This window comes from Tachypleus tridentatus, chromosome 1, assembly GCF_004210375.1.
Source record: "Tachypleus tridentatus isolate NWPU-2018 chromosome 1, ASM421037v1, whole genome shotgun sequence".
NCBI lineage: Eukaryota > Metazoa > Arthropoda > Merostomata > Xiphosura > Limulidae > Tachypleus > Tachypleus tridentatus.
Genome location: NC_134825.1, coordinates 173,693,842 through 173,710,022, shown reverse-complemented (window position 1 = coordinate 173,710,022; position 16,181 = coordinate 173,693,842). Strand labels below are relative to the sequence as shown.

Below are 16,181 nucleotides of genomic sequence, written 5' to 3'. Positions count from 1 at the left end.
AATGGACCTATTTGATATCCTTAAAGTTGATTCATTTTCATCCGGAAATACCAGATGTACGAGAGTTTCTTTTTATCTTGTCTATCTGTTGAACTTATATGACCGTTAGGCTCAAGCAGTTCTTTGCTCGAAAATACCGAAACAAATTCTCAACATTTCTCTTATGAAAAATATTTTAATCTATATAAACAAATATGTACACCACTAGATGACAGCGAGTTACTTCAATTTTGTGACGTCACAACTGCCGTTATGGCTGATACTGGGGAGTAATTTATTCACTGTCGATTTTTGCCTGAAAACAGTTAAATTAGTAATGCATTATTAGTAAAAATTGTATCTAAAGGAACTAAACATGACAGATCTTTTTAAGTCAGCTCTTGTATATTTTTCTGGTAGTAACAGCACGCAAAAAGAAGATCACGAATTTGTTGGTCAAATAGTTGAGTTGGGCACTCAGAAACTGCGAGTAAAAAGAGTCATTGCAGAAGGTAGGCGTGTTTAAGCCTAAATCTTAAATGATAGTTATGAAGAGCCTTTCGAAATTGGAGTGTGAAAGAAATACTTCTTACTCCATTATATATTGTATATAATTTGATATTTATTAATTCTTAAATGAAAGAGAATGTTTTTGACAATTAACTATAACAAGTCATTAAATACTATCCCAAATAGTAATAATAAATGTCTACAAATTACAGGTGGGTTTGGATTTGTGTTTGTGGCCCAGGACCCCACAACTGGAAAAGAATATGCTCTTAAGGTAAGCTTTGATTTATAATTTAGCATTTGAGATTGTCAGTAACATACATTGTTGTAGATAGGCTAATTGTTTATTTGTGTGTGTGTGAAACATATCAGATGTTTGCAACATTTATTTGGAATTGTGGCCATAAAGCTAGAATTGAAAGAACAAACAAGCATGAATGATTAAAATTTAACAAAACTTTCTTTTAATAGCATTTGTATTATATCTTCCTTTTCTTCAGGATAGATGCCAGTAACATTTTAAAGTGCAAAAAATAAATTGAAGATGACACATTATGGGATTCAATCCAATTAGCTCAGTGCTAACCTTAAAGCAACCAATCAAATTAAATATAATCTGAAAAATTATACAAGTTTAATAAAGTTAATCAGTTTACATAATAGTAGACAAAAAAGATTAAGTTTGTTACACAGCAAAACTGAAATCAAAATGCCTCTTTTTATGTATGATTTCATGTCTAACTTCCTCTATTTCACCATTTATATAGATAAGTTTTTCAAACATGTTCATAGTTTTCTATAATGTTGGATCATATACTTTACCTAGTACCCCATATAATACTTAAAGTAATTGTTGTGCTTTCAGTTTAAAAATGGTATAAATATCACATTGTACATTGATTTAATCACCATTATATTTGAAGGTCTATTAACAAAAATTCCTCAGTTCTTTTCCTTTACAACATTAATGATTTACTCACATAGAAAATAAACTAATGTATGAAATGTAAAACTAGACCCTGAGATATTGTAACTTGTTTTTTGTGATACAACTTGCTTACCAAGATTTATATTCCTTTTAGGTAACATAGTCAAGTTTTTTTCTAGCATCTTAGTACCATCATGATTAGAATTGAAAACATCTGTGCATGAGTAGCTTTATAAGTTCACAGGACAAACACCTTATTGGAGAAGTGTTAACTGTAATTCAGAATTTAATTGTATTTTCATGAACTATGGAAAGCTGTTAATAAACATTATTAAAGTCTATTCACAAATACAATATGCATCTGCCTCACACTGAATAGTCAGAATTCAAGTTAATGTTTATGTGAAGAATAAAAATACCTTTATCCAACATGGTTTGCATATTATATTTGCTTAACATCTATATTCTGCCAAGTGTGTATCTAAATTGTTTTTTTGTATCTCATTATATTATATCTAGTATTTTTAATACTTGAACACAAATCAATAGTGTAGGGTAAAATGGAAAGGTGTGGACTTTGACCCCTGCCTGTGCAAATAGAGATAATATAGGTATCATTGCAGACTCCTCAAGAAAATTCACTAGTTGCATCCTTTCAGTTGAAAAAGTCCTCATTTAATGCAAATTTTATCTCTTATAAGAACTGGGTCTATTTTTTAATCCAAATTAATCTTTCATATAGCACCTCATCAACCTTAATTTGAAACTTTCAACTATTTTGGTGAACACTAGCCTCATTCACTTCATTGAATGTTTGTTATTATCTTAATTTAAAACTCATGTTTATTATGTTGAACACTAGCCTCATTCACTTCATTGAATGTTTGTTATTATCTTAATTTAAAACTCATGTTTATTATGTTGAACACTAGCCTCATTCACTTCATTGAATGTTTGTTATTATCTTAATTTAAAACTCGTGTTTATTATGTTGAACACTAATACCATTCACTTCATTGAATGTTTGTTAATATCTTAATTTAAAACTTGTTTATTTTATTGACTTCATTCAGTCCATTGGACTGTTGAGTACTTCCCAGATGTTCTTCAAACAAGTTTTTCTCTTTTTGATAAGCAAAAATCACATCTGCAATTAAACAGGTATTTTATTTGCCTCAGTTGTGGGAGCACTTGTTGAGAAGTGATTGACTTTTTCCCTAGTGGAAAACTGCCTCCTTCCCATTTTAATTGCTTTGGAACCAACTCCATTTGTCCTAGTTCTGTTCACAAGTATTTACGATCTTCGAAAGGAAGGTTTTCTGTATGATAAACTTTGAACACTTCTATGTAGCTTGTTTTTATTGCCTCCTGTTATCTTTGGGCAAGATGAACTGTGTTACAATTCTGTAGTTTCCTATCTTGTTGGGTATTGTTCCTTATGGGTTATACATCCAGAATGTTAAACCATTAGCATCATTTATTCTCAGATTTCCATCACTATATAATAATTAGCTTTTCATTTCTCATGACCAGTGCTTGCAGTTAATGAAACTTGTCCGAGTTGTGTCACATGTGGAGTGGTATCCGAAGAACAAATGTTCCACTGACATTGTCATGTGCAAAAATTGTTTTTCATAAAGTTACAAATAATGTCTGATGAATTATACATCATGTGAACTTGTTGTTATTTAAAATTTAAGATTTCTAAACATCACCATTGTTTAAAATGTTCTTATTTTACCAGGATTCTTAGACTACTGGATACTATTATTCAGATCCTGTCTGACATGTGTATAAGTTTCTTCACAGTTGTTCTTGTCAACAGTTATAGTTTTACAGGTGAAAACTTATTCTAGGATGAACAGTCATGTAACTTACCTGTAAGATATCAGAAGTAATGTTTTGCATAAGACTGAACTATGATGACCAGTAGAAGAGATTGATAAAGTATGTTTTACTTTGATATGTTAATTCATAGCTATTTAAAAGAAAAACATTAATTGAGTTAAATAATAAATAATTGATATGTTTGAAAAGTAATACCAAAATAGATAATCTCTCAGTGTTGATTGAAAATTTGTAGGCATTAACGTGATGCAGCAAACTGTTAAAATGGGTCACAGCTGTCATATAGAGAAAAAACCCAAAACAAAACATTTGTCAAATAGTAATTCAGATGTATTAATCATACTCTTAATAGTGATTTATGTGAAATCTTGTTTAGTAGTGACACATTTTAATTGGTCTTTCATTTATTATTGTGTTTAATCACATTACTAGAAGTGATTTACATTTATACATTTTTTGCCTTTGTAGGTCGATAACTGTTAAAACTCATAACACAGTTACTCAAGGCATGCATTACACTACCAATTGCCAAAGATTCTTACTTTAAGTGGGTTTCTTGTCATCAAAATAAAATCAGTTGATCTTTAAGTGCAGCTGTATGGCAATGTGCATTTTGAGTTAATTATGATGTTTGGTGTTTTGATTATTATGCTAACATTAAATAAAAAATCAGTGTTTTTACTCATTATTTATAAGTAAAAAAGATGCTGCCTCGTGGATAACTGTTGAGATAATTACATAAACATCTGCAATTTGCTGAAGCCAAACATACAGACATGGTATGTAGGTATAAAGCAAGTAATCTCAGAGAACAAAAACTATATGTGTAAACATTATGTAATAAAGCTTTGGCTAGAAAAATGTTTTTTGTACACCAAAGGTAACTTGTGTTGTCAAGAAAATGTGAAAGGTGAATGTGGTTTGTATATCTGTTTATTTGCACAATTTTAAAATGAACAGTTTTGTTTTTATATAATTGTGTAAAGCATTTGGTGTTAGATGACTTTTTGTTGAAGTATCCTGTGTGTTAGTTTTTGAATAAGTCCGTAACCTCTGCAAACTTTGGTATACATTATGCAGGTAGATAAATTTTCAATATCTGTCTATTCATGTGCATTTCCTGTTGTGAATCTTTCAGAGACTTCTGGCATCTGATGAGGAAGCAAGCAGGAGCATTTTACAAGAGATATCTGTACTTGTATCCTTAAAAATTAGTGTTATTGTGAAACTCTTTAAAAATATTTTAAATAGGAGTAACAAGTTTCTAATGTTTTGTGGCATTATAATACTAGTAAAGTAGGGGTGATGGCATGGTCTTTTCTGTGTTTTTTTCTATTTTGCTGTTGCACGTATTTTCTTATAAAGCTTCTGGTTTTTGTACTTCTATAAAGGCATATCTTTTGCTTTACTGTTTTTATGAGTGTTAATCAATTAAGTTAGATTTAATTTGAGTTTCAGTTTGGACTGGTTAAATTAAAACAGCGTGATAGCTAAGAACGTTCCTAGAACAGTTAGAAATTTTATGACACTGTTATATTTTCCGTAATAATTAATAATACAATAGCTCATGATTCATACAGTCTTGTAAATATACCCTGTTGTACAATGTATACAGTATTGGAAGAGAAATTCTCATTACATTTGAGTTACTGTATTCAGTATAAATATTATATTTAAAACATCAGTTTATTAAATATAAATCACAAACCTTGACATATTTGTAATATATTTCTCCTCTTTATGTGGATTTACAGATTTTGTTTTGAAATTTTTTAAATGAAGTCACTTTGAGAACATTTTAGAAGGTGGTAAGTTGGTAGATTTATTAGTTATACTGTCATTTCTACCACCGTTGATTGAGGTTTAGTTCACTCACTAGAAAAACCTGGTATTGGTTTCTTACATTAATCATTTCACTTTGTACTTGTTTAGTTCTAAGTTTATTTCATAGCTGTGTTGTTTGAGGAAGAACAGTCTGTGTAATGTGTTCCAAATGATAAATCAATACTCGTATGTTTAGTACCGTACTGTTTCAACCTTTCCTTTTGGTGAAGTATTATAGTTTAGGTTTAGTTCACTCACTAGAAAAACCTGGTATTGGTTTCTTACATTAATCATTTCACTTTGTACTTGTTTAGTTCTAAGTTTATTTCATAGCTGTGTTGTTTGAGGAAGAACAGTCTGTGTAATGTGTTCCAAATGATAAATCAAAACTCGTATGTTTAGTACCATACTGTTTCATTGTCTCACCTTTCCTTTTGTACCTTACTGTTTTTGTCTCACCTTTCCTTTTGTACCATACTGTTTCATTGTCTCACCTTTCCTTTTGGTGAAGTATTATAGTTTGCATATATTTACAATTAAATTAAAAAGATTTTTTGTTATCATGATTACATACCACTTAAAGTTGAAATTTTGTTATTTTGTGCTTGTAATATTCTTAAATGAAGAGATTGCCAACAGAACCTTTAATTCATTTATCACTTGTGATATAAGCAAAATGTAAACCAGACTCCTACTGTAGTTTGTAATTAATTTATCTAGTTTGTTAAAATAACTTGACAACCTTCCAGAAAAAGCTGTCAGGCCATTCAAACATCATACAGTTTATGGCAGCAGCTGCTATTGACAAGAACCAGTCTGACCATGGGAAATCTGAGTATCTGCTGCTTACAGAACTATATACAGGTATATAGATAGTCTCTTCTGTGTTCTGTTTTCATGAAGTTCTGTGGTGTTCCTTTTGTATTATTAATAATTACAAAGTTGTCAGAAATATATGTATTGATATTCATAAAAATTGTTTTGGTAATGACCCAATTAGCAACTGGTTCAAATTTAGCAAATAGAAAACAAATTGCAGTAATGCTGTATGGTCTGAAAGCCTTTTCAAGGTTCAAGGCATCCTCCATATACTGATCAAATTCCTTTGTTATCTCAATTACTTCAAAACCTACCTCAAGTGGAGGGGGGGGTCGATACTGCAAAATAAACCTTGCTAGAACAAATGCCCAAGGTGCTTGGCCACATGTGACACATTTGTAATGAGGTATAAACACAGTTTCAAACATGACATGGTATTCTTAGGGACCAGAAACAAAAATTCTAAATGTTTATTTAAATCAAGCAAATCTTAAAACTATTCCTAAACTCCCATTATGCCTGGGGGAGGCTACACCATATAAATAAGGAACCCTCCACCTGAGCCTAGCCACCTTAGCCCGAGGAATTTATAGCTAAATAAATTTACACATGCATTTTGTGAAATAATATATGATTGTAGTTTTTGAATAGCAAATTTTGATTCAAAAATGTTATTTTTTGAAGTCTTTAATTTATAGCAATAAATGAGATAGTGGGTATAATACTCAATAACATTGAAGAAGGAAGGTGTTGAAAATGTTGATAGAGAAACAGCTTTTGAGTAAACTGTATCTACGGAATTGAGAAGACAAAATACAATTGTAAGTTTTGGGAAACACTTCATCCATTAACATCCATGATCTTATCAGTAAAGACATCATGATCATCTGAAGCTGATGTCTTTACTGGCCAAACCCTGGTCATTAATAAATGAAACATACAGTTGTCTTTGTTTTTCTCACTGATTGTGTAATAATAATGGAGTTTCACCAAGTATTAATGGTTTCAAATATAAGTTATGTAAAACATGTTGATATTTCAAGTGATGACTACATAAAATTGTTTCTTTGGGAATTAATTAGTTTTGTACACAAACTATATAGAAGGAAAGTTTGAAGTACACATTTAGATCATTTTAACAACCTTTAAGAAGTTTTAATTATTGTTTGTTTCAATTGATCGTATTTTAAGTGAATAATTTTTTCGAAAATCAAATACTGTTTTATCTTTAGTGCTTTTTTAACTTAAATTTGAAATTTTTTTGTGTGAAAGTTAGTTATTAATGCCATTGTTAAGGTCCTTTACCTTATCTTAAGTTAAGCATTAATTAATGTCACTGATATACAACAAATTATATTCAATAGCTTTGAGCACACTAATTAAGTAAACTATCACTAAATTTTCTCTCAGTGTGTGTGTGTGTGTGTGTGTAATATAAATTGATTTTTTAATATTAAAAAAATTAACCTGTTTTACATAAGTTCTACATTCTCTGTTGTGAGGTGGTGTGCATACACACACACATACATAACGTATTTAGCATCTTCCTGTGAAACTGAACAAGAAGGTAGTTTTTGTTTTTAACCATTGTTATTGAAATCTTTAAATACATAAACTTTAAGTAAAATTTGCTATTAATGAAATCGAGAAAACTCACCTGAGTCCTAAATATGATTGTTTGTCAGGCATTAAAGTGATGGCAGAATAGATTTCAGTCACTTACTGTGAAATAGGCAATCATGATACTTGTGTTTATGTATATTTTCATGTTTACCATATGGTGATTTTGTAATATTTGCTGAAAGAGTTAACCTATCAAGAGCTATCAGCTACAAATAAGAAGTCTAAATGAATGGATTTGAACATGTGCTGCAAATAGGCATGGTGTATTTATTTTATTTGGAGATAACTGGTTGACTGGTAATTCAGTTATTTATATTTTATTAATTATTCACTTTGTTCCCCGATTTTCAACTTTTATACAATAAAAAAATGTTCATGGGTCAGATTTGGAAAGTGTAACTGATCAGAGAATGTCACATTTTGAAACTCAGCCACTCTGTGAAAAGGCTAATTGGATATTTTAGTAAATTAAGTTAAATATTAAATATGCTGAAACTTTGTAGAAAGGACAACAACTGCCTGTTGTGGAGACAGAAGTGTAGAGGACAATATTTTGAAAGTCTTTCTCTCCACAACAGGCAGATGCTGTCCAATTTACAAAGTTTCAGCATGAATACTCTGCCTAAACAATCTATCAAGAGTGTTAAATATGCTTACGATAAGTGTAACTTTTTAAGTTAATATGTGTCTTCAAATGGGTGTACAGTTTACAGAGTACTGTATGAGGCATGAAACATTATATAAAGTGTCAGATATTAATTTTTTTGTATTTTGAATTTGCCAAACAACCAAGAACACTCTTGTGTAAAGCAGAAGTATACTAAATTTATTAGGCATAATACAAAACCTTTAGATTTGTTTAACATTAACTTAATGTTGTATGATGTTAAACAATTACACACAGACTTTACTCATTACTCTTGGTCATAGTGTGAACTAATGATTAGCATGAGTGGTCTGTGAATCTGAGGGTTTGTGGCTCAAAGCTCATTGCCACACACAAAAAAGGTTCACACTTTGTTGTGGATGCATTACAGGAGTGATTGTCAAAGTCCACCATTCATTCAGAAAAGAGTAGTTCAAGAGCTGACAGTGAATACTGTTGACTAGTTGGGTAAAGATTGCCCTTCTGTTGTTGTGATCATATAAAAACAAGAGACAAGATGATTAATGTAGTTTTTTAGGCATAAGGTGCTATGTTTAAACACTTTGTGACCATATGGTGCATCATTTGAGAGTCCAGTACTTATGAAAGGATAAAACTAAAAATGATTGTTGTAAAATAGTTTTGATTTTGTTTTTTAAAGTCAATTCCTGTTGTGAACCAACATCATGTAAACTTTAATGAGTACAAGTTAACTTTGACATAACAGCTTGTAAATTTCAAGTAATACTTTCATCAGTTACTTTTCTGTGGCATTTGTGGCTATGACACTGTTTAGCTAAGTTGTGGCTTTTTTACTAATTACAGGAACGTTGGAGGAAAAGGAAGGGTAATGTTCCATAACATATTTGTAACGGTTACAATAATGAGATTTACCCATAAAGGTACTTGTACTGTTTATTTAATGTTTTTGATTGTGCTTGTATTTCTCAGGAGGACCTCTAGTAGATGTTCTGAAAGCAAAACAAGGTCCCTTGACGTGTCAACAAGTTGTGCAGATATTTTATCAGACATGTCGAGCAGTACAGCACATGCATGAACAACAGCCTCCAATCATTCATAGAGACCTCAAGGTTTGTTCATCACTAGGTTTTACAAGATGTGCAGTGTTTGACCAGCTGTATGTACTCTCATGATTTGCACATTTCAGTTAATGGTTGAAATGAATTTGAAAAGAATGTAAGTTCTAGCAAGATACTGGTAGTGATATTTTAAAATGCATTTTCTGGTTCTGGTTCCATTTGAATCTTTTTATACAAGTGTAATTGCTTTACTAAAATCTATTGTTAGTGTATGTAATGAATAGCACTGGTCTACAATTTGTGGATTTTATTAAAGTAAATGTATAGATTTTAACAAGCTATTGAAACTGTTTCTTTTTCCTTGTGAGTTTTAAACAGTTTTAATACTCTGAAAGTTTAATTAAAGTAAATTATGGAGCTTTCCACTTCAAAGAAATCATTTCCAAGTATTTCCTTCACTAAGACTTATTTTCAAAAGGAAAAACAGTTAGTATAAATTTATTTATTTAGTGGTATATGTTTTAAGTAATTGTTAATGTCCTCTGCAGTGTGTAAACAACCAACACTATGTGTTCTTTTTATTTGTAGATAGAAAATTTATTATTGAGTAGTGATGGTACTTTAAAGCTCTGTGACTTTGGATCTGCTACAACAAAGACGTATCATCCTAATAGTTCATGGACTGCCATACAACGTAACCTTGTTGAAGATGAGGTGAGCTCGGATATTACTTCTGTAAGCACACTTTAATACAAAACTAAGACCTCTTCCAGAAACCGTAAGCACGCTTTAGTACAAAACTGTGGCCTCTTCCTGAAACTGTAAGCATGCTTTAGTACAAAACTGTGACCTCTTCCTGAAACTGCAAGCATGTTTTAGTACAAAACTGTGACCTCTTCCTGAAACTGCAAGCATGCTTTAGTACAAAACTGCGACCTCTTCCTGAAACTGCAAGCATGCTTTAGTACAAAACTGTGACCTCTTCCTGAAACTGTAAGCATGCTTTAGAACAAAACTGTGACCTCTTCCTGAAACCATAAGCATGCTTTAGAACAAAACTGACCTCTTCCAGAAACCATAAGCATGCTTTAGTACAAAACTGTGACCTCTTCCTGAAACTGTAAGCATGCTTTGGTACAAAACTATGGCCTCTTCCAGAAACCATAAGCATGCTTTAGAACAAAACTGTGACCTCTTCCTGAAACCATAAGCATGCTTTAGTACAAAACTGTGACCTCTTCCTGAAACTGTAAGCATGCTTTAGAACAAAACTGTGACCTCTTCCTGAAACTGTAAGCATGCTTTAGAACAAAACTGTGACCTCTTCCTGAAACCATAAGCATGCTTTAGTACAAAACTGTGACCTCTTCCAGAAACCATAAGCATGCTTTATTACAAAACTGTGACTCTTCCTGAAACCATAAGCATGCTTTAGTACAAAACTGTGACCTCTTCCTGAAACCATAAGCATGCTTTAGTACAAAACTGTGACCTCTTCCTGAAACTGTAAGCATGCTTTGGTACAAAACTATGACCTCTTCCAGAAACCATAAGCATGCTTTAGAACAAAACTGTGACCTCTTCCTGAAACCGTAAGCATGCTTTAGTACAAAACTGTGACCTCTTCCTGAAACTGTAAGCATGCTTTAGAACAAAACTGTGACCTCTTCCTGAAACCGTAAGCATGCTTTAGAACAAAACTGTGACCTCTTCCAGAAACCATAAGCATGCTTTAGTACAAAACTGTGACCTCTTCCTGAAACCATAAGCATGCTTTAGTACAAAACTGTGACCTCTTCCTGAAACCATAAGCATGCTTTATTACAAAACTATGACCTCTTCCAGAAACCATAAGCATGCTTTATTACAAAACTGTGACTCTTCCTGAAACCATAAGCATGCTTTAGTACAAAACTGTGACCTCTTCCTGAAACCATAAGCATGCTTTAGTACAAAACTGTGACCTCTTCTTGAAACCGTAAGCATGCTTTAGAACAAAACTGACCTCTTCCAGAAATGACAGGAATTATGTTAAACTTTATTTTTGTATTACATAGGTAATTATAATAAAATAGGTGTTTCTACATTCAAATGGATTATGGAAAAAAAAGCAGATAAACAATTGTAATATTGTTCTTGTTCCTGCTAGATGACCAAACATACGACTCCTATGTACAGACCACCAGAAATCCTTGATACATATAATAATTATCCAATTAATCAAGCTATGGATATCTGGGTAAGTGTGTTAACTTGAAGATATTGAAACTAAATGTCTGAGTTGTCCAAGAAGTTTTTAAGATATTCATTCACTTACTGATATACATAGATATTGGTCAGTAACCCATTTTTCAATGTTTGTATTTTTAAGCTCTGACCTAGAATAAAATAACTTGCTGTTCATGTTTCAAAACTGTCACACTTGTAACATGAAGCTTATTGTTTAAATAACTTATGGTCAGTAAGTGTCATAGTTAAGTATACAGGTTAGGTCTCATATTTTTAAGATTTCAAACATGTTAGTTATTTTTAACAACACAACATTGTTCTGTACTTTATTTTAATTCCCATACCAGCTGTCCTGAGATTACAAGAGTGGTACCTGTTCTTATACCTGCCCATGAGTCAGTAATAGTTTGGGTAAAATCAATTTAATTGTCATTAGAATATGCCGAGTACTTGTTTGGATAAAATAGCTGTGTATTTCTTTCATTAGTAATTTCCTGGACAGTAACCTAAAGAATTGCATCCTGATATTTCAGTTACTTGGGTAGTTGAAGTAGTTATAACAGGAAACATTCATTTTGATTAGTTGTTAATTTTCATGACACCAACCTGCTTACCTATAATCTTATTATTTTATGTGACACCAACTGATGTTCATAAGTAGCTAACTATATTAATAATCCATTTCTAGTGGTTGATACTAATTATTTATATTGATTTATCCAATAGGTTAATTAAAACTATCTTCAGTAGTAAATTATTAATCCTATGAATTTTTTAGGTGTTAGGTGTACACCAAAATTTCATAATTTAAATTCATATAATAATTACTATTAAAATATTCTATAATTGATATTTTACAATGTTCCTTAATTAAAAATATAAAGGAAGGTAATGCTAACTTTCTTTGTCTGCACATGTGTGAGGAGTCTAACCTGCAAACAACACACTTGCCAACTTGTTTTGAATTCTATTATCTATCCTAAAGTACACATTTACACTTTTTAATAAACTATTATCTCTTGAGAATACAGTTATCCACATTTTATTAATATGGGCTTAATAACTGCCTTTTAGTCTTGGCACAGTATGTGGTCTGAATGCCTGCTAATGACGGAAAGCTTGGAAAGTAGTTACAGGAAACATTTAAATACATTTTGATGGACTAGATTAAAAGCTGTTTGGTTTAGTATAGGGCAAATGGTTTGAGTAGTAATTTATGGTTTATGAGAGAGTAATTGACAATTAATTTCTGCAGGAATGAACAAAGTAATGTTATGGGAAGTTTAGAAGACTTAGGAGTAAACAACAAACATTGGATTGTTGTTTCAACAGTTTCATTAGATGCTTTTTTCTAATCATGAAACTGTTCTGGGGTTAAACAATATCAGTTTGAAGGTTTCATACTACTACTGATGAGGAAATGCCTCAGGAGTGAAGTTAGGTTTAGTGAGTGTGGTGGGTGAAGACAGAATATTCTATTTACTCAAATCCTTTATATTGAAGGTTATTTGTAAGTTTATTGCATTCAAGAAATGAATACAAATAGAAGAAATAGTTTATTATATGCATAAGTGGATCTTGATCAGAAATATTATTAGCAAAAGTCATAATACTTAGCTTAAAAGGTAGTGGATACCCCATATGTCAAGAATGGGTTATTATAAATCACCAAAAGATATTTTGTATAGACAGAAGTCATCACTTCTGTCTGTATAAACTAAGGTATCATAAAGTATGCTCATAAATGTCAACCATATTGAAGCTTTTGATCAGCAGTAAAAGTTGAGATTCTAAGATGGAGTATTTATGTTTTTTCAGAATGGTGTATCACAACAAAATAATGTGAATTTTATAACTCAATAAAAGGACAGAAACACGAAAATAAAGTTTGTGAATTTTGCAATTCTAAAACTAGACATTTAGTAAGGTTGAGCTAACTTTCATGCAATTTGATTATTTTCAGTGTAAGAAGGGAAATAAATCAAGGGATATCAGTGACATCTCTCTGAATTGAAAAACATTTGAGAAACAAAGAGTAAAAGGTTATTGTTATTATTTAGTGAAACTGCCTTTTGCAGTATTTAAAGCAGGAAAATTGTTACACATTATAATTCTGACATCTAAATTTATGTGATTGTACCCCACTTGTGAAGAACTGGGGTTTCCTTGAACTTGATTGTTTTGAATACTTTCACATCAAGTAAGATTAAGAGTGGACCACATATACTCTCACAGAAGAATGGTAAAGCTCTTACCTTGAATTGAATCAGTAGGAGCCCTAACATGAAAACTACATTGTCTGGTAAGCTGGTCACTGGTGTAGACAGTATAAAGGCCCTCCTCAAACATTGTAATGGATCTAACAGAAGCAACTGTTCCTTTATATACCACAAACCTTGATCATCCAGTTACTCATATGCCACAACATTACAGAACTGTTACCATAATTATTGGGGTTTGTAGATGGTTTAACAAAATTTCATGTAAGGACTGTATACTGTCAAAGAATTGTGCACCTTTGGACTTGCTGGAAGAGTTTACAGTATCTCAAACTGTAGGAAGTTGTGATAATATAATGGTTCGTAATTCTGATAATATAGTGGTTTGTGATTTTGATAGTATATTGGTTCATGATTCTGATAGTAGAGTGGTTCATAATGCTGCCAATATACGGTATTGTCTGGAATGAGGAATGGCTTCCTTACCTTGTGACTTGTACTGTGAAGATAATTCTCCTATTTTTGGGACAAATTTGCTCCTGTTCTGTAAAAAAGTGGTTGTTTTCACATTTTCCACACTTCTCTTAACAAAATATGTATTTTATTGGTTTTTGGCAACTGAAATCTGCAGACTGTTGTTTTCCAATATGACCAAAACTGCATTATCACCAAATTCACTTTGTACAGAATATTGCAAGTGAACAGGTAACTTGAAACCATCTTTGACCACTCTCTTATCATCCAACAATCATGTGTGCCATTTTTCCACTGAAACGCGGATTTTTGCGGTTTTCAAACGGCCAACGATCACCCACGAGATTCGTGTATATTTGAGGAGAAAATATGAGCGATTTGGGGGCCGGGTAGGTGGTTTTTGAGGAGAAATCATATTTTTTCAATGTTTCTTGCAGAAAAAAAAAATCTGACCGCCATCTTGGAGGCAGTCTTGTGGTCTGGTATCGTGTGCATACCAGACGATAAAATATTCTCTACGCTCCAAAGAAACAACAGCGATTGAAATGTTTAAAAGGAAAGATGTTCATTTTGATCCTGTAGACAAGAGAATGTGTAAGGACATTAGATCAGCAGCTTCAAAGTATACCTCAAAGCTGAGGGAGGATCAGAAGAAAAGGGCAGAAAGGCTTGAGGCCTATGGTTCTGTGAAATCTGGTCCAGCCACCTTGGCTAAAGAAAAAGTCCAGAAAGCTGCAGAGGCACAGAGAGCTGCCCATTCAGAGAAGGAGAGAAAAAAAGCTCGGAAGAGAGCACTGGAAACCCTTGTTTCGAAAAAGAGGAAAGTAGCCAAGATTGATTAAAGGAAATTAAGTGATTTGAAATTTGACTGTAATTTATGTAGCAGAGCAGAAGTTGATATCAGTGACTGAAAAACATTTTATTATTATCTGCAGCATACAGTGCCAGTGGTTTATTTTAAAGCATATTATTAATTTTATTTTGAAGCAATGTCAAAGCTTTCCTTGATTTGCTGTTTCAGTTTGTATTGTGAAAGAATGAAAAATATACTGATATTGAGGTACCAGTAATTTACTGACAAGATTGTATAGATGAACAAGTTTTACTGTAGGTAGTCATGTAGACTAATTTTAAGTAATTTGAAATTTTAATGGAATACATGCAGCAGAGCAGAAGTTGTTGATGTCAGTGACTGTACAAAATTTAATTTCTGAGTCATATCACTGATATCAGTAGTTTAATATTGAACCATATCAGTAGTTGAATTTTTAAGCAATGTCACAGCTTTCCTTCATATGCTGTTTTAGTTTGTATTGTCAATTTGTGAAAGAATGGAAAATTCACTGACATTAAGGTACCAGTAGTGTAATGATAAGATTGCACAAATGAACAATTTGAACTGTAGGTAGTCGTGATTGGTCAAAAGAGTAATTTTATGTGATTTGAAAATTGTATGGAATATATGCAGCAGAAAAGTAGTTATTGGCAATGACTGTAAAACATTCAATTGGCGGCATACCAGTAGTTGACGATGATGATGTTATTAATGACAAAAAGGATAATAATGAAATGATTTGTATTTGAAATATTTACTGAGTTATTTTGGCTTTATTAACTCATATTACTAATATATTTTGATTTAGAAAAAAATTAAACTGAATAAATAGCAAATAAACAATCTTAAATTTCATTTATTTACTTTTTATTTTATTTGTTAATTTTAGATATTTTGAAATATATCTTCTAAAAAATGAATGCAAATTAAAAGAATAAATCAATCTGCTAAAAACTGTAAATGAATGTTTACTAGGGACCCCCCAAGTCAGGCGTGGGTGAGCCTCGCTGTGGCGCCTCTGGCGCCAGGCTATATACCTTTTCCTCTTTTTTTCATAAATGTCATTGGCATGCCTGAACAATGCAGTGTTGTAACAGAAACAAAAAACAGTTAATTCCTATATCTTTTTCTTCTTAACATGGCTGTTTGTATTCTGAAATCATCCATCTGGCATCATTGGGATCATCTGTTTGTATTCTGTGATCAT

General features: G+C 31.9%; 1 protein-coding gene across 2 annotated transcripts in view; it reads left to right on the top strand.

Annotated features, from left to right (window-relative positions):
- Nucleotides 1-243: 243 nt before the first annotated feature.
- The window catches only part of LOC143230448 (cyclin-G-associated kinase-like), a 65,407-nt gene continuing 49,469 nt past the window's right edge, over nucleotides 244-16,181 (top strand). Inside the window, exons 1-7 of one of the 2 annotated variants that reach the window (XM_076464028.1) lie at nucleotides 244-491; nucleotides 702-763; nucleotides 4,404-4,463; nucleotides 5,839-5,953; nucleotides 9,129-9,268; nucleotides 9,806-9,931; nucleotides 11,367-11,456. In XM_076464028.1, the coding sequence (XP_076320143.1) occupies nucleotides 356-491; nucleotides 702-763; nucleotides 4,404-4,463; nucleotides 5,839-5,953; nucleotides 9,129-9,268; nucleotides 9,806-9,931; nucleotides 11,367-11,456 (729 nt within the window). In that variant the 5' untranslated portion in view covers nucleotides 244-355. Of the gene's footprint in view, nucleotides 492-701; nucleotides 764-3,220; nucleotides 3,365-4,403; nucleotides 4,464-5,838; nucleotides 5,954-9,128; nucleotides 9,269-9,805; nucleotides 9,932-11,366; nucleotides 11,457-16,181 lie in introns of those variants that run through there. The other variant, XM_076464036.1, reaches the window with a different exon arrangement.